This window comes from Carassius carassius, chromosome 18 (assembly GCF_963082965.1).
Source record: "Carassius carassius chromosome 18, fCarCar2.1, whole genome shotgun sequence".
NCBI classification, from domain to species: domain Eukaryota; kingdom Metazoa; phylum Chordata; class Actinopteri; order Cypriniformes; family Cyprinidae; genus Carassius; species Carassius carassius.
The window spans coordinates 1136678-1156643 of record NC_081772.1 but is presented as its reverse complement, the minus strand read 5'-3'; the positions used below and the strand labels follow the sequence as shown (position 1 = coordinate 1156643).

The window sequence follows — 19966 nt, the reverse complement described above, 5'->3', positions numbered from 1 at the left end:
CTACACAGATGCAACAGTTATTTTTGCAAATCATAAATTGTTACAATAAAAAAAGATTAACACATGAGATGACGGAAATCATTGTGGTGTGCCACGAAGATGTGAAAAATAGGCATAAATCTATCTTACAAATTATTCAGGCTAATTGTAGTAATTAAGGATCAGACCTGTTTGCCCAATAGTGGCAAGACATATATGTATATAAGGACATCTGACAAATTGGTTTGTCCGTCAAGAACCAGGAAAAAAAAAGACTCCATAATGGAACTTGCGCACCTGCTTTTAAAGGGAATGTTGGATGACGCTCTGATTGGTTTATTTCACGTTACGCCCAAACCACACCTATGAATAATGAAGCTACTTCAGACCAACCCATTTTGGATTTGCGCCGGGCGCAAGAGGCATTTATCCTGCCGGGAAAATAGCAACAGCGCCGAGACCCGCCCACAAAGTTACTTGCGCTTCGCGCTTTGACACTTGCGTTTCAGATCATTAAAATAGGGCCCTATGTCTTTAAACCAACTCTATAAACTCTATGTAAACTCTAACTCCATAAACTCTCTTTCCCTAATCTCTAACTCTATAGACTCTTTGTAAACTCTAACTCTAGAAACTCTAACTCTGTAAACGTTTGCCCATTGAAAGTGTTTTATGAGATTGTGGATGAGCAGCTGATCTGGTTCCTCTGCTCTGGTCTCTCAGCAGTAAATCCAGTAAAGAGGAGGCAGTGTTGCAGAGGAAGACGGCGGCCAGCGCTCCTCCTCCTCCTAGCGAGGAGCAGATCTCCAGCAGCTCTGAGGATGACTCAGAGGAAGAGCGTGAGGAGGACGGGACGGCCTCACAGCGCTCCACACCAGTCAGACTGACCGAGCCGAGCGACAGCAGCCGCCTGCATGAGGTATTCACCATTAAACTTACACTTACTCCAGCGCATGACTGCAGCTGCTCTGAACACAAGCTTTTGTGCTGTGGCTGTTCAGAATGCAATAATAGCATACTAATATAACTGTTTCTGCAGTATGTACACTGTATACAGTATGCATGTGTACTAAGCAACAAGAGATGCTGTATCCCACAATGCAACATTGTACTTTTACTGTTCAAACATGCATACTGTTTTACATGATATTTTTTATAAATAGAAGGTAGTGTACAGTATATACAGCACAGCATTCAAAAAGAAAGTGAGCAAGTAGTTTCAAACTATATATATTACTTAGAAATAAAATAATTATATAAAAAAGTTATTTTTATTTTAGCATTTCTATTTTCTTCTAGTTTAGGTTGAAGTACTGAAATAACTGCATAAACTGCAACTTAAAACACTGTATTTAAAAAAAAACATCAACTAATAACAAATAATTACTGCAACTTTAAAATGAAAACACAAAACGCAAAAAACTGTTTCAAAATATTAATTTTTTAAATTACTTAAGTTTTTTTACATTTATTTATATTTATTTATTTTTAAAGAATTAATAAAATTACTTTTTATATCATTACTTTTTATTTTTTTCTAACGTTTAAAAAATCTATTGAAGAATCAAAAAAAAAAAATTTTCATATCAAGAGATAAAGTATTTATAATACATTTAATTTATTCATATTTATTTTATTTTTTTAAAGAATTAAAAATAACCCTAAATAATAGTTTATATTATTTATTTTTTCTAATATAAAAAAAATTATTTAATCCTATTTATATACCAAATTTAATCCTATCAACAAAAAATGTATTTAACTGTTAATATAATTACTGTAGTTAATGTAATGAATTTTTGTTTTATATTATATTGTATAATGCAATACATTGTGGGATCCATACAGTATTAAACCTGTAATTAAATCAGATTAAATAAAATCAGAAAGGGCAGTGTGACCTCGGTGTGCAGATGAAAAGAAGTTCATTCCAGAAGCAGCAAATTTGAAGAACTGCTTCTTTTGAAATCTTTCCATATAATTAGGATTGGAAATGTGAGTCATGTGACCAAGAGAGAAGCCAGCTGACATCCTGAAGTTTTTCAAAGTTTAGTTTGTATTTATATATTTTTTTTCTTTTATAAATATATCTAAAAAAAATGATATATAACAATTAATTAAATTAACTATGTTAATTATATTAGCACTAATTAATGTAATTAAATAAACAAACATTTCCCTCACTTTTTATATATAATGCAATACAATATTTGACGTTTAATTTTGTATAATATTTTATTTGTATTATAGGAAAACAAAGAAATGATAATGACATTTTGTACACACACACACACACATAGAAATATCATTTTTAATTTAAATTTTTTTTTTAATAAAAATATAAATTATAATGAATATATATAATAAATACTATATTATCTTCAAGTTGTATTTTTAGAAGTGCTGTCAATCGATTAAAAAACTTTAACTAGATTAATCACACATTTTTTCTGTGATTAATCGCAATAAAAAAAGAATTTTTTTAATATATTTTTTTAATGTAATAATTTCACAGTTAATCAAATTAATGTAGAAACAACATAAAGACAGTATATTTTAAATACTTGTTTAAATGACATCTTTTTATGAATGAAGGCCAGTATTACTGATATTAATACAGCTACTGATTTTTTTTTTTTTACATTTATTATTAGGCTTCAAAAATATAACAGTTTTTAATTTAAGTAAACTTAAAACAATGCTAACATAATAAATGTCATGTTTACTCCTGCCCTTCCTGTCTTAACAGTTAGGAAATATACAGAAATTTAATAAAGTTATCAAAGTTATATGCAGTCTGCACTGCCTAAACTATAAATTAAATAGTTAATCCTTATTAAAGCTACTAAAGTTATTTAGTCAAGAGCAGCGAGTCATTTTCTCTGTTCCCTTTGTTCTTTAACTTTACTGACAGGAAGCTTTATTGGCTGCTGTCCCTTTAAGAGCCGACAGACACGCGGATCTCACCGTTTATATACTGTCTATGGATCTCGCCTCATTCTCTCACAACTCTTTTTGTTCATTTTAGACTTTATATAAATCATTTAAGATTGCTCTTATGAGGATAATCGACCAAACTGGCACTTTGGGATGTTTATTGTTAGTTCAAGCGCTTAAGAGAACTGGATTCTGGCACCCTGTCTATGCATTGTGTGTGTGTGTGTGTGTGTGTGTGTGTGTGTGTGTGTGTGTGACGTTACGTGTGTATGTGTCACATAAGGGCATTCACAGACAGCGCATTCTCTTTTGTCTTGCTGCGCTTGAAATGTTTAAAAGCATTTAAATGAATAAGAGCGTGATCATATAATGTAAAGCTAGCCAACGGATGGCAGAAAATACGGATGCTGCGTTAATTGCGTTAAATATTTTGACACGTTAAACCAGACAAAAATTTATCGCATGCGTTAACGCGTTAACGTTGACAGCACTAATATATATATATACTTTTATATAATGCAAATAATAGTGAAATGCATTTACTGATTTATTTTAATAATTTGTTTGTTATATATATTTTATATACAAATTGAGCTAATAGAATTACTTTTTTTTTTGAGTGTGAGTTTGATCAGTGGATGCTGCGGTCTGTCAGTGTTGTGTCCACAGATGCCTTACGCTCAATAATACGCCTGATCCCTCCTTTATTAAGATCTCCAGTGCGATTCTGATGATGCTGTGATCGAGTTTATATCCTGAAGAAACATCTTCAGTTCAGCTGAGGTTCTTCTGGTGCGTGTGTGGAGTCAGTAGGGATCTGTTGAAGTGCATTGCTTATGACACCCATAATCCTTTCTAATTTACAGCTTACAAATTACACTAACTGATACTGTGTTGCTTATAATGCAAAGCATAGAGAAAAACTAATGCTATCAATAGCAAAATGTCTTCATATAATTAATTATTTTGCAAGATAGTTGTTCAATTGTATCCATTATTCCACTAAATGTTAATACAATCTTTATTTTTTTTAAGAACTTGAAATGACTTGGTAGCAATAAATGAATTTATGAATGTTGACATGAATGAAACATAAATGCAACATTAAAAAAAAAAAAATTATGAATAATAATAAAAAATAAAAAATAAATATATTTAATTTTTTATAGATTTTTTTAATTGTATCTATTTTTATTTCGTTTTTTAAATACTTATTTTGATAATATATCAATGGTTTCATATGTTTTATATATTTAATGTATATATATTTTCTATTTAATTTTTTTTTCTGATGCATTCAGCAGCTGAATGAACAAAATAATAAAAAATATACATAGATTCTTTTTATCATGTCTATATTTTTGCTGAATAAATTTTGATTTAGTTTTATTATTTTATTTATATAAACATATGGCTGTTTCTAAAGCATTCAGCAGTTGAATAAACAACACAAATGCAACATTAAAAATATAATTTTTTTTTGTATGAACAACAAAAAAGCAAAAAAACTATGTATATATTTCTTTCTTTTTTTGGTGTGTTTCACAGTTGGCTGTTTCTAATACATTTAGTGTAAATGCAACTTAAAAAAATATAAGCTATACATGTTTAAAACCTATTATGTGTATTAGATATAATCTTATCATTTTTAGATGCATTTTATGTGTATTTGTTTATTTTATTTCATGTTTCTCATATGTTTATCCCCGAATAAACTGTGATTTTATATATATATATATATATATATATATATAGCAACAGATCCGAAATGTCTCTCTCTCTCTCGTGTGACTCAAGGTTTCTGGCGTTTTGTCATCACGACGAGGCCGTTTGAGTTTCTTTACCTTGAGAGACACTGAAGGAGGGATTGAGTGAAGAACAGAGGGATTTTAGTGGATGAGAGATGAATAAACGCTCAGGACTTTAATGAATAATATTAATACAGACTCTTCTCGTCTCTTTCTTGCATTAAAACAGTCATTTCTTTGTAACATGAGTGGAAATGTCCTGCTCAAATTGTTCAGGTCAGACTGAAATGATCAGGACTCCTGATCAAAATAAACTTGAGCCACTCATTTCTAACATATTTTAGGGCCCTATAAAAACTCATTTACAAATTATTTTTGCAGTGTATACTGTAGTTTAATTGTGATCATTCATGAATCATTATTTATGAGCATTAATGTAGGAATATATGTGATGTTGGTGTTTGCATGAAATTAGGAAGGTCCCAACTGAAGGATGGAGATATTAATGAGGACGAATGAAAGCGTCACACAGATCCGGTTCGGTCCTATGATTGTTTGTCAGAGTCACACTGACCTGTTTTCATGGACACACACACACACACACACACACACACACACACACACAGAGAGAGAGAGAGAGGTTGTTGTGTATGTCAGGAGAGCAGAACTGAGTATTCATATTCATATTGATATCATAGCTATATATCATTTCATATTAAAAAGCATGCACCATTGATACTTATGTTGTCACTTAAATCATGCAATTCCAAAAAGGCGATTAAAGCTGCCTTAAAACCGTGCATGTATATAAATATTTGTTATAGGAGTCGGACTGAAAAACATGTTTCTGAAATGCAGTGGTTTTCCAAACTGTCCTGGAGGACCACAGCACGTATCTCTCTCATCTAACACACCGATTCAACTCTTCAGCTCATTCTAGAGACTTTACTAGCCAAAGAGAGGCAGAAAAGGTAAAGATTGATGAAATTGGGCACATTGAATGGCTATAGTTAAAGGTTAAATATTAGGGGGAAAACTATTTTACAGAGACATCAGTGATACTCTCCTTCAGTCAAAAAAAAAGAAGCCATCAAACAAATATTAAAAATAAACTGTTTTTGTTGTTTGTACATTCATTTAAAGATTCAATGCAAAATTATTGCAATATAAAAGTTTATTTAAAAACTTAAGTGTTAGGTGATACTAATCGCAATTAATTTCAGAAAATAAATTCTGTGATTGATTAGTTAATTTTTTTTTTTTAATCGATTGACAGCACTAATTTATTTATTTATTTGGGTTTTGCTTTTTGGAAAAAATTTTTGTTTTGTTTTCCTCTTAGTATTTTTTCTTCTTTTGGCTTTTTGTTTTGGAAAATAATTTTTTTTAAGCTTATTTCTTTTCCTTTTGTATGTTTAAAAAAATCTTTTTGTTTCTTTTTCATTTTCCCCCCATTTATTTATTTATTATATTTTCTTTTTATTCTTTTTATTTTTGTTTTCTTCTTTTTGGCGTTTATTTTGTCCAATGTTTTTCTTTGTAGTTCTTTTTTTATTCCTGTTGGTTTTTCTTTTGGAACTACTTTTTTTTCCCTTTTTTTTTTTTTGAAAAACTTTCTATTATTAATTGTTTCCTTTTTATCCTTTTTTCTTGTTTTGGCTTTTCTTTTTGTAAAAATCGTTTTATTGTTTATAATAAAAACTAAAAAAAATGTACATTTCTTTTTTTTCTATTAGTTTTTTTTTTTTTTTTTGGTGTGAATGTGACCTGGACATATTTCTGTGAGATTCACCCAAAGCGTTCTGCCTCATTTCGTCGTGTCACCATCAGATTTAATGATGTGTTACTCGAAAAGTTTTTTAATCAGTTTTAAAAGTTTCTTTTAATCAGTTTAAATTCCCTGGGGGAAGATCTAAATTGTCAGGTGTGTTCGATTTGAAATGACACGAGGCTTTTGGCCAAAAGTTTTCAGTCTGTCTGTTGATAGTTTTTGTTCTCTCATGTCTGTTTTTGGCTCGTGTTTCTTCATTTCTCATCGGCTCACGTGTAATGCATCGCTCACATACGCCTTCGTCGCGTGCAAACGGTGGGATAAACTCAGCGGCCGTGGCTGATGAAATATTAAAACATGAAAACCTCATTACTGCGACACTGTAATTACTCCGGTGCGTGTGAAACTTCGCATCAGTCACGGCTTGAGTTTAATCAGTATGTATAGGAGTAAAACAGAGCGCGTGGCCGCCGGAGGGAAACACCCGTGCAAACACACTCGTCAAACCTTCAGCCGGTTGCATAACAGCGGCTCGTTAGTGAGGGGAGCCCCTTCAGTTCACTTCTCAGTTTGTGTTTTGGACAGACTGTTAACGGCTTTATTCTGTTTAAAAACACATACAGCAAGAGACATACACTTTCCTTTATACAATTACATTGTACAGTTCACAATATGTTTTTTTAAGTCTCATATTCTCACCAAAGCTGATTTTTTAAAATCAACACATAGTTAAAATTGTGAAATATTATTACAAATTAAAATACAATTAGCATCATTACTCCAGTCTTCAGTGTCACATGAACTTCAGAAATCATTCTAATATACTGAACCTTTGTGTGACCTTTGACCTCTTTGACCTTTGTGACCTTTCAGGATCCGTCTCAGCAGCGTCTGCCGCCTGTCAGAGAGACGTACGGCCTGAACCTGCTGGTCAACCCACCGGATGAAGACATCCTCATATACCACAGGTCAGAAATACAGGGAAACATTTCTAATATTTTTACCATTTAAAACTGCTGTTTTCTATGTGAATATCGCACGCACACACGCATTCACATCACATTCACACACTCTCACGCACACGTTCACATGCTCACACACACTCACACTCTCTCACACACACTCACTCACACAGTCTCTCTCACACACACACACACACACACACACACACACTCACAAGCACACTCTCACACACACACACACACACACACACACTCACTCACAAACACACGCGTGCGCACACACACTCACTCACACACACACTCACAAGCACACGCTCACGCACACATGCACACACACGTTCACACTCTCTCTCACACACACACACACACACTCAAGCACTCACACTCTCTCACACACACACACACTCACTCACAAACATGCGCGCACACGCACACGCTCACACACACACACACACACACTCACAAGCACACGCTCACACACACACACACACACACTCAAGCACTCACACTCTCTCACACACACACACACACTCACTCACAAACATGCGCGCACACACACCCACCCACACTCACACTCACACACACACTCACAAGCACAAGCACACGCTCACACACACACACACACACACACTCACTCACTCACTCACTCACTCACTCACAAACACACGCGCGCACACACACTCGCTCACACACACTCAAGCACTCACACTCTCAAGCACACACTCAGACAGTTTCTTACACACACACACACACACTCACACAATGCAGACGTTTCTAGGAAAAGCATCACCTTTTAATCAGTTTTTCAGAAATGTCAGATCCCCGTTAAATGTGGTGATTGGCATGCTGAGGGTTTTGTCTCAGCTGCTTTGAGCTGTGTCTTGAGTGTTGAAATGATTCCGTGATTCTGCCGATTGTTCATTTACTGATGCTTCTTCATCTCTGTCTGTTTATAGATTTGCTCATCTGGGTCAGAACCAGCACAAGGTGGAGAGACGTGATGATATGAAGAAATTAGACGCCGGCCTCAGCCTGTGAGTGTGTGAGGAGAAAATATGTGTGTGTATATATTCATATAAATTCATTTATTTTTTGTATTTCATAGCCATAATTACTTGTAATAATAATTCAATTACTTGCTCATCATTTTACATTTTTATACACTACCATTCAAAAGTTCGGAATAAATTTATTTTTGTCTCTTTTGCGCATCAAGACTGCATTTATTTGATCAAAAATACAGTAATAACAGTTAAAATTGTGAAATATTATTATAATTCCAAATAGCTGTTTTCTATGTGAATATCTGTTAATATGTAATTTATTTGTGATCAAAGATGAATTTTCTGCATCATTACTCCAGTCTTCAGTCTAAATGCCTTTGTCACTTTTGATTATTTTAATGCATCCTTGCTGAATAAAATAATTGATTTCTTTCGAAACAAATAACTTTCAATGTACATAATTCAGTACTTCATTTATACATTTGTAGTATTTTTGTATAATATTTAAGTAAACATTTAACGTTTTTAGTAAATGTACAGATAAAGTTTAATGCGGTCTTTGTTTTGCTTCGGATAAATATGATTTTTTTTTATCACTCATCTGTTTTTAAGTTGTTAATGCTTTTGCAGAGTGAAATATTTATTTTTAGTATCTTGTAGTAACTAGTCTTTTTAAAGAGTAGATTAACAATTGAGGAACTATTTTAGATACTTTAAGTGCAGTTGTTGCTTATACATACACACACACACACACACACACACACGTCTGAATACTATTACTGTTATTGTTTATATTTTTAATCTAATTTCATGCATATCTTTTTAAAAATGAAAAAGCTTTATTTAATATTCAGTTATTAGAATTATATAATTTTATATTGTAGTATTTTGGAAGATCTTTAATACATATCTTTAAAAAAAAATCCAATTTAATATTCAGTTATTAGAATTACATTTAATTTAATTTCGGACCTATAACAAATATTAAATTATTAGAATTGTATAATCAAATATTTTAAAATGTTTATCTAATTTCTTGCATATTTGTTTAAATGAAAAAGTTTTAAATATCTAATTATTAGAATTCAATCATTTAAGTTATAGTATGTTTAAAAGTTATAATAACATTTTTACTTAGTTTTATTTAATATTTAATTAGTAATTAGATTAGAGTTATCATTTGCATATTTAAAAAAAGGAAAACTTTTAATATTAAATAATTTGAATTAGACTGTTTAACAGTGTAGTATTTCTAAAATCTTTTTAATTTAATGTCTGTGTTTTTTTTCCCTGTGTTTTTCCCGGCAGCGCTCCGGTGTCTCTGTTCCCGTCGGACAGCATCTATGAGGTTTCGGCTCCAGAGGTGGACGTCCAGAGCTGCGCAGTCTTCGAGTGTCACGTTCAGACGGGTCGAGGCTGGGTCAGGACTCTCTGTCATGATGACGTGCTCATGTACCGCGAGTACATCAAGAACAGATACATGTGAATGTCTCCGAACCAAACAGATTCACTGATTGAAAATATTAACTTTTAGATTACTACAGTCTTTTCACCATCAAAAATATATGACATTCCTTTTCCTTATAAAAGCAATGCAGGAGTGTTCATGAAGAACAGACGTCACTGTGGCTTTAAGAGATTGTGTGGCATGCAACAAATCGTTTCGTAGATGAGCTTCGTATTAAGTTGTGCCTGATGTTGACATGATGTATGAAGTTACATGTGTAAAGAATGGAATAAAATATCATGAGACTCGCCTGAGTGTTTTCATGTTCACATGTGCATGTTGGTCCAGCGAGTGCATCGTCCAGAAGTGTTTGTGCTCAAATCGTGTGTGTTAAGCAATCAGAAAACAGCTGAATAACAGGAACCTGAGACGCATTTACAGAACAGACCAGACAGGAAGGAAACACATATCCACCAGCCTTGACACATGAGCAACCTCCTGGCAACCACCATATCACCCAGGGTCTTTTAGGTGGTTGCCAGGAGGTTACTAAGGGATTCTAAGTGGTTGCTATGAGGTTGTTAACAATCTACAAGACCTTATGAACTTCCTGGCAACCACTCAGCAACACCCTGACATTGTGGCAGCGACTTTTGCTCAGGCAAGTTCTGCTAACTTTTTCTTTGAAAGCTTTTAAAATATAGTTTAATTTCATAATTTGTTGATTTGATAAGTAGTAAGTAGCAACGCCCCTGAGAAAAGTAGATTGTTAGACTCCCTAGCAACCAACCAGAACACCTTAGCAACCTCCTGGCAACCACATAGCAACACCCCAGAAGCAATAAGCTCTTGGAAACCACTAGAACACCCTAGCAACCACCCAGAACACGCTAGCAACCACCTAGAACACCTTAGCAACATCCTGCCAACCACATAGCAACACCCCAGAAGAAACAACCACCCAGAACACCCTAGCAACCATCTATAACACACTAGCAAACACCCAGAACACCCTAGAAACTACCTTGAACACCTTAGCAACATCCTGCCAACCACATAGCAACACCCCAGAAGAAACAACCTCTTGGAAACCACCCAGAACACCCTAGCAACCAGCCAGAACACGTTAGTAACGTCCTGGCAACCACATAGCAACACCCCAGAAGAAACAAACTCCTTGCAACCACCCAGAACACCCTAGCGAACACCTTAGCAACCTCCTGACAACCACATTGCAACTCTAGAAGAAGCAAACTCCTGGCAACCACATAGCGACCAGCTAGAACACCTTAGTAACCTCCTAGCAACCACATAGCAACACTTTAGAAGAAACAAACTCCTGGAAACCACATAGCAACCAGCAAGAACACCTTAGTAACCTCCTTGCAACCACATAGCAACACTTTAGAAGAAACAAACTCCTGGCAACCACCCAGAACCCCCTAGCAACCACCTAGAACACCTTAGCAACCTCCTGGCAACCACATAGCAACACTCCAGAAAAAACAAACTCCGGGCAACCAGCAAGAACACTTTAGTAACCTCCTAGCAACCACATAGCAACACTTTAGAAGAAACAAACTCCTGGCAACCACCCAGAACACCCTAGCAACCACCTAGAACACCTTGGCAACCTCCTGCCAACCACATAGCAACACTTTAGAAGAAACAAACTCCTGGCAACCACATAGCAACCAGCCAGAACACATTAGTAACCTCCTAGCAACCACATAGCAACACTTTAGAAGAAACAAACTCCTGGCAACCAACCAGAACACCCTAGCGAACACCTTAGCAACCTCCTGGCAACCACATAGCAACACTCCAGAATAAACAAACGCCCCAAACTAGGGTTGTTCTGTCCATTTGAAACCCTAGAAACTATCTATAACACCTTAGCAGCCTTCATATCAGCCAAGGTCTTTTAGGTGGTTGCCGGGCAGTTGCTAAGGTATTCTGGATGGTTGTCAGAAATTTGCTAAGGGCTTCTAAGTGGTTGCTAGGAGGTTGTTAACAACCTAGAAGACCTTATCAACCTTCCGGCAACCACCCTGGCATTGTGGCAGCGACTTTGCACTGGCAAGTACTGTTTACATTTACAGTTTTTAAAATATAGTGTAATTTAATAATTTGTTAATTTGATATTGTTTTGTGAATTTCATGTTTGTAAGTTGTTTATTTTATTCTTTAATTATATATATATATATGTGTGTGTGTGTGTGTGTGCGTGTGTGTGTGTAGATGTGTATATATATATATATATATATATATATATATATATACAGTACAGACCAAAAGTTTGGACACACCTTCTCATTCAAAGAATTTTCTTTATTTTCATGATTATGAAAATTGTAGAGTCACACTGAAGGCATCAAGGGCTATTTGAGCAAGAAGGAGAGTGATGGGGTGCTGCGCCAGATGACCTGGCCTCCACAGTCACCGGACCTGAACCCAATCGAGATGGTTTAGGGGTGAGCTGGACCGCAGACAGAAGGCAAAAGGGCCAACAAGTGCTAAGCATCTCTCGGGGAACTCCTTCAAGACTGTTGGAAGACCATTTCAGGTGACTACCTCTTGAAGCTCATCAAGAGAATGCCAAGAGTGTGCAAAGCAGTAATCAAAGCAAAAGGTGGCTACTTTGAAGAACCTACAATATGACATATTTTCAGTTGTTTCACACTTTTTTCTTATGTATATAATTCCATATATAATTCCACATGTGTTAATTCATAGTTTTGATGCCTTCAGTGTGACTCTACAATTTTCATAGTCATGAAAATAAAGAAAACTCGTTGAATGAGAAGGTGTGTCCAAACTTCTGGTCTGTACTGTATGTATATATATATATATATATATATATATATATATATATATATATATATATATATATATATATATATCTGTGTGTGTGTGTGTGTGTGTGTGTGTGTGTATGCACTCTCACCCCCCCCCCCCCCCCTCTCTCTCTCTCTGCTGCAGCTGCATCTCATTTCTCTCTCTGTGTGCCGCGTGAGTCTGGATCCAGGGCACAGGCATATGCAGAAATCAGTCACATGGCAGCAGGTGAAAACTTACACACACACACTCACTCACTCATGCATACTTGCTCACTCAGAGTGCTGCTGATTACAGGCCTTATTAAAGCTCCATTAGTCTCAGGACAATGATGAAGTGAGATGTGGACAGGAAGAATAAAAAATGTGATTTCTCTTTTTATCTGAAGGTGTGTATTTGTCACTCGCTGCGGTTATTTCAACATCTTCAGATTGAAAAATAGACTTGAGCTCAAACTGAGCTGAATATACTTCAGCATTTAAAGCAAGACATTTGTGTCCCTGGAGCACAAAACCAGTCTTAAGTCTCTGGGCTATATATGTAGCATAAGCCAAAAAAAACATTTTATGGGTCAAAATTATCTATTTTTCTTTTATGCCAAAAATCATTAGGATATTAAGTAAAGATCATGTTCCATGAAGATATTTTGTAAATATCCTATGATTAATATATCAAAACTTAATTTTTGATTTGTAATATACATTGCTAAGAATTCATTTGGACAATTTTAAAGATGGTTTTCTCAATAATTCGATTTTTTTTCCTCTGATTCCAGATTTTCAAATAGTTGTATCTTGACCAAATATTGTCCTCCTAACAAACCATACATCAATGGAAATATTATTTAGACGATGTAGAAATCTCAATTTAAAAAAATTGACACTAATTGACGGGTTATGTGGTCCAGCGTCACATTTTTTCCATGTACTGCTCAAATTTGTTCCATTTCACTTCCACAGTGTTTCTTTCAAACTATTTGAAATAAACATCCAAAATTTACATTTAAGTGTTTATTTTATTGCACTTTATATATTTGCATCTGGAGATTTCAATTGCAATACATATCTTTAAAAGTTTTTTCGTCCACTTCAGCAGCACTTACATACACCAAAACTTAGTTTTATGCCTATCTATATTCTGAAGTTTTTTTTAAAGTTTTTTTTTATTCACCTAATTTTATTTTTGCACTTTATCTATTTGCATCAATAGATTTCAATTACAATACATACCTTTCAGTTTTATATACATATTAATCTGTGTATATGAATACATTAGCAACCTTGGGTCACCCACATAGCAACACCCCAGAAGAAACAACCTCTTGGCAACCACCCAGAAAACCCTAGCAACCAGCTATGAAACACAAAATAAAAGCAGCCTTGCAAATAAATTAGTAGCTATGGTTATGAAATTTTTTGTAAAATCATTGTTTTGCGGTTTCATTTATATTTGCCAATTTTTGCTAAACTTTTTTTTCCCCTTCAATACTTCATTTATATTTTGCAATTCTTTATTTTTGTTTGCAAAAATAACTTTTTTTAATACTTACATTTATGTTTGCAAAACTTTTTTTTCTTTTGCAAATATATGTAGCATTGATTTGACTCCATATTCAGACCTCTGTAAAATCTCAGTGAAATATCTTTAATCTTCCATTTCGTGTGTAGGAATATTTATTCATATAAATATAATTTATGTTTGATCAGACACTTGATCCAGTTATAATCCACCTAAAACATGAACTATAGGAATTGTTATTTTATTGCATGGCTCTCTGGAATAGTTTTCTACATAATGACAATGAACTGTATAAGTGGTTGTTGATCAGGCAATGGATTGATGTCATAAGTATATGTATACTGCAATAAGAGAGTGAATGTACTGTGCATGCAGGGTTTATATTATAGAACTGCAATCATTCACACAGCTCATCACACATTACATGACATTTATTTTACACTTGTTCCTGCTGCATGAGATGTTGTTTTGTTTTTTTGTCTCTGTGCTCTGTATTCTTCATCATTCAGTCCTCCTCTCCCTACTCTTTCTTTTTTTTCTGTTTACATTGTTGTAATCTCGTATTTCTCAGCAGTGAGTAAATGCATGTAGCTGCGCTGGTTTCTAGGCTACCAGGAGAAAAAGAGATGGAGAGATACAGAGAGAGAGAGAGAGAGAGAGATGAGCTCCACTGCAGTCAGATTCTAGTGATCATGACTCTCATGAAATACAGATCAAAATTACTTGATAATATATGTAAATAAGTAATACACAAAAACATTTAAATGTTATATTAAATATATAAATCATATATGCATCATATGCTATATCGATATTTAATGTTTAATTACATATTTTACATATTTTCTTTAAATAAATTAATAAATGTAAAAGTAAAATATATAATATGTAATCATGATATAAGTGAAATTGTGTATTACATTATATGTAATTTAATATCTTTATTTTTATATATGTAGCTATATTAAATTATTAAAATTTGTAAAATATATTTAGAATATAAATTATATCGCATTACATTGATATAACATATTACAATTATTACATTTTTAAATACATTTCAATAGAGATTGTATTGCATTGTTTATAATATAAAAATAAAATATATAAATATATTTTTTAAATTACATCATATGTGATTTAATACTGTTTCTTATTATTCTAATATTTAATTATTTTTCAATTACATATAAAATCGTATATATAATGTTTGCGATTATAAAATGAAAATATATAATATAAATGTTAGTTATTTAAATGATGTAGTGCATATAAGTATATATATATATATATATATATATATATATATATATATATATATATATAATACGTAATCTTTAATATCTAATATGTGAGACATTATGAAATATGCCATATGGCTGGAGTTAGAACATATAGATGATGTGTGTCGGATTATGCTGGTTTTTAAGGTTCAAATCAGAGTGAATTCCAGCAGTTATTTACAAAATAGACTAATCAGGCTGACGAAATTACGTTTATGAATTCATTTTCAGCCAGTCTTTCATTTACAGCAAAACATATCCAGACATTAACATTAATATATTAGTATTAATCTGCAGGTTACCATCCCTCTCCTGCTCTGTTTTCCATTCATTCTCCTCCAGCTGTTTGTATCTCTCACAGCTGGACTCTCCTGAGCTTCCAGATGTCTGTCAGGTGTTTGTTGCAGGTGTTGCCAGGGAGTTGCAATGCAGTTGCTAGGTTGGTTGTTATTTTATTGAAACATCTCTCACATGTTCTTCACCGCATGCAACTCTAGTTTCAGTCTTAAAATGTGGAACTTTAGAAACTTTGAGTTCTCTTTTTGATTCGACTCTGTGGTAATGAACATCATGTGTATCATCTGTCTGTCTCTGACTCTCTGAGTCTGCTGTAAATGGAGCTTCAGAAAGGCCTCGTGGGTGCTGTGATCACTGTGAATATTAGACTGCTCTGTGAGGATGTGAACAGAACATTCACCCCATGAGCTCCATTACAGACTGTTTATGCTCAATGTTTCTGTCACTAAATCACCTGTGGAACATGTTCTCTTTGGTTAAACCACGATTCATTTTATTAATTTTGCATTTGTGTGTACTTTTTTTTTATAACTTTACTGTCTTAATGATTTGATGTTTTATTGTGTTTTTAAAAAAAGAAGAAAGATTCGCAAACCCCCTGTGTCCTTATCTAAAACAAATGATTCGCGATCCGAACGCTTCGAAGCAGTGAATCATTTTGCGACGCAATCGTTTTTAACTGATTTGAAGTTTCGAAAAGTTCCGTTTCACAATCACTACGTGCTTTTTAAAATCATTACATTCGAAATGGCTCTTTTGATCTGGTTTTGCTTGTGAATCGCTTGAACTGAATGATCGGAGTCACGAGTTTGAATCAATCGGAGCGGTTCCAGCGTAAATGACTCACTAAATTGAATCGATTCGTCTGTTCTTCCTCTTTTCTCGGTTTACTGTTAACTACTGAAACTGTCCATTAATATGACTAGCTGCAGCTCAAAATACCTGTTAGATGGAAGCATTGAGTTTGTAGCTTAATTGATTATATTTAAAATAGTTTGACACTACAGTTCAGTTGCTGACAGTTCAATAGGAAATCAGCTGAAAGCATCCAGTCTCTCATTCCATTTAAGTGAATGTTCAATTTATAAGTTTAAATTATTTTTTAGACATCGATATATTATCCTATGGACATCAGTGGCAATCATTCACCCGTGGATCGGCTCGGGCGCGCGCAGGTCTCGGCGGGGGCGCGCTGACGTCATCGGGGTTTATTAGCGGCGCTCGGAACCGCGGGCTCCAGTCAGTGGCTCTCCGCTCCTCGTGCACTAAACCAGATCCAGGACTCATGTCCGGGGATCCAGACCGGAGTAAAGGATTCACCTGAAGAGGAACACACAGCGGTCAGCTGAAGAAAGAAAGCCGTCTCTGTTTTCCTCCATGTGAAGGAAAAGGTACAAGGTCCGTTTTTACCGATTATAAACTCAAATTAGATGCTGCATCTGAAGTGCAAGTTTTAGGATTCTGTGCGCAAACAGACTGCGTTATTTTTCCTGAAGCGAAGTTCTTGGTTTCAGCACCACGGAGAGCGCAAACGCCGCTTATGTTTGTTTTCATCGCCAATAAATATTTGGGTTTAAATCTTTTTTTATGCATTATTTTAAATGTGATGTCCATCGAAAAGGCTTATGGCAACATAGAGTTGTTTCTATTTCTGTTGTATCAAAAGCGAAGACGGCAAAAAAAAAATGTTTGCACTTATGCGCAAACAAACGTTTTATACTTATTTTATTTCATGAATAAAAGTGAGATTATAAAGTCTACATTTAAACCGACTTTGATAAGCAATAGCCAAATGGCTTAGAAATATTTTTTTTTTGCTTTAACACTATACATCTGCGCACATAGTGGCTTTTATTTATTTTTTCGTTCATGTGAAGGAAATAGTACGACGGCAACTGCACAGTTGTGCAGATTAAATACCTAATTAAGAATTAATAACGTTTAAAATAGGTTTATGCACAAAGTAACATTGTAATACTTTTTTTTTTTTTTTTTTGAGTAAAAGCGAGACTCTCAGACTTAATTTTCAATCATCAAATACCCCAAAGGAGGATTTGTAATCGTTTACCCAACCTGATTGTGATTTTAAAATACAGAATATGATCTGATGTGGTTTAACTTGTTATTTTAAGCACTTAAGAGACACACATCTGCTTATACAGTGGCTTTTATTCCATGTTCGTTTATAAAATACACAGTCTTTGCTGATAATATACTGAACTAAGCGTTTACAACTTCAAAATGAGGTTTATCCTGAAATAAAACGCCTCATTTTGCTTTATGCTTGAAAACAAAAACAAAACTTTGAGATTCAGAACCATGGACAGCTCCAATTGATTTTCAATGGCCAACTGTTAAACAGATTTCTTCATGCAAATGATATAATGTGGTTTTACATCTTGTAAAATCCATGAAAAAGACTTATTATTGTATTATTGTATTATTACTGTATTATTGCATCAAGACATTGATTGTGCATTGTGATTGTTTTTAATTCTCAAAACAGGATCTTGCATTCAGGTTTATGCACAAACCAACGTTTTATGATTTTCTTCATGTAAATGATATCGACAAACTTTGAAGTCTCTTCTGTCATTTCTAGTTTCTTTATGGATTTTCCTCATCTGATGTCATTGTCTTGTGTCCAGGCTGAGCGATGAATGAGAGTGCAGCGCTCAACGAGAGCGGTGCTGGTTTGCCGGTGTCCTCGTGGCTGGAAGCAGAAGACTTCGACAACAACCGGACTCTGGCGCTCTCATCGGCGGCCCTCGAGTACCACGTCAACCCGTGGGACATCATGCTGTGCCTGTCGGGGACGGTGATCGCCTGTGAGAATGCCATTGTGGTGGCCATCATCTTCTACACACCGACGCTTCGCAACCCAATGTTCATCCTGATTGGTAGCCTGGCTACTGCTGACCTGTTAGCCGGCATGGGATTAATCCTGAACTTCGCTTTCCAGTATCTGGTCTCATCTGAGACCATCAGCCTTATTACAGTCGGATTCCTAGTGGCGTCCTTCACAGCGTCCATCAGTAGCTTGTTAGCTATTACAGTTGACCGCTACCTGTCGCTCTACAACGCCTTGACATACTTCTCCGAGAAGACACTGCATTATGTGCATCTGATGCTGGTGGGAACATGGGGTGCATCGCTGGGATTGGGACTGCTGCCTGTTTTGGGCTGGAACTGTTTGGATGATGCATCCACCTGCAGCATCGTGCGTCCGCTCAATCGCACCAACCTCACCGTCCTTGCCACGTCGTTTTTCGTCATCTTCGCCCTCATGCTCAGCCTGTACTTCAAGATCTGTAAGATAGTGTGTCACCACGCGCATCAGATCGCTCTGCAGCAGCACTTCTTCACCACCTCGCACTACGTGGCCACCAAGAAGGGCGTCTCTACGCTTGCCATCATCTTGGGCACGTTCGGCGCCAGCTGGCTGCCTTTCGCCATTTACTGTCTGGTCGGGGAGCGTGAGTATCCATCGGTGTACACTTACGCCACGCTGCTCCCCGCCACCTACAACTCCATGATTAACCCCATCATCTACGCCTACCGCAACACTGAGATCCAACGCTCCATCTACATGCTCTTCTGCGGCTGCTTTCAGACCAAGGGCTCGTACCGATCCAGATCGCCCAGCGAGGTGTAGATCCTCTGTACTTATGAGATAATAGTCCAGTGCTTTTAAAGCTCATAGAGTGAGAATGTGGAGGAAAAAACATCTTATTATTATTCAAAGGCCCAAATCTGTGCAAAAGCATCCAAGTTGTAATGTATGAGATCACTTTATATCTCCAGTAATGTGTCTCTCAGTAAGATGAGATGTAAATGATCCAAACATATAACGCTCTGATTGAGAGCTGAAGAAATCAAGGCTCCTCAGAAGATGTGAGATGTTCTGGAGGCTTGTGAAGATCATTCCTCCGTTGAGGAACAGTGAAAGTAAAGCTTCTGGAAACAAACGCTCCTCAAAAGATCCTGAGGATCAGATTTGAGACTCTAAAACATGATTGATGGAGAATCAAGTAAAGCTGAGCTGCTTCAGTCCAGGAAGAGTTCATCTGGAGATATTACTGACCTTATTCTGACCTTTACTTGATCACAATCAGGAAAGATCTGAGTCGAGCTGAAGCTGGACGCTTGTACAGTTACACTGAAAGAGCTTTGAGTTAATAA

At 35.2% G+C, this 19966-nt stretch overlaps 2 protein-coding genes across 4 annotated transcripts in view; both read left to right on the top strand.

Annotated features, from left to right (window-relative positions):
- Positions 1-10152, top strand: part of fig4a (FIG4 phosphoinositide 5-phosphatase a) — a 58229-nt gene extending 48077 nt beyond the window's left edge. The window contains exons 21-24 of one of the 2 annotated variants that reach the window (XM_059498114.1): positions 706-898; positions 7309-7403; positions 8354-8431; positions 9710-10152. In XM_059498114.1, the coding sequence (XP_059354097.1) occupies positions 706-898; positions 7309-7403; positions 8354-8431; positions 9710-9887 (544 nt within the window). In that variant the 3' untranslated portion in view covers positions 9888-10152. Of the gene's footprint in view, positions 1-702; positions 899-7308; positions 7404-8353; positions 8432-9709 lie in introns of both variants that reach the window. The other variant, XM_059498113.1, reaches the window with a different exon arrangement.
- A 6787-nt stretch (positions 10153-16939) lies between these two features.
- On the top strand, positions 16940-19483 carry LOC132091748 (G-protein coupled receptor 6-like). 2 transcript variants are annotated; one of them, XM_059497870.1, is made up of 2 exons: positions 16940-17175; positions 18433-19483. In XM_059497870.1, exon 2 carries the CDS (start codon positions 18441-18443, stop codon positions 19437-19439), a length of 999 nt encoding a protein of 332 aa, XP_059353853.1. In that variant the 5' UTR covers positions 16940-17175; positions 18433-18440; the 3' UTR covers positions 19440-19483. The 2 variants fall into 2 exon arrangements, with proteins under 2 accessions (XP_059353853.1, XP_059353852.1); XM_059497869.1 differs by having other exon boundaries at positions 16940-17182.
- The last annotated feature ends 483 nt before the right edge of the window (positions 19484-19966 follow it).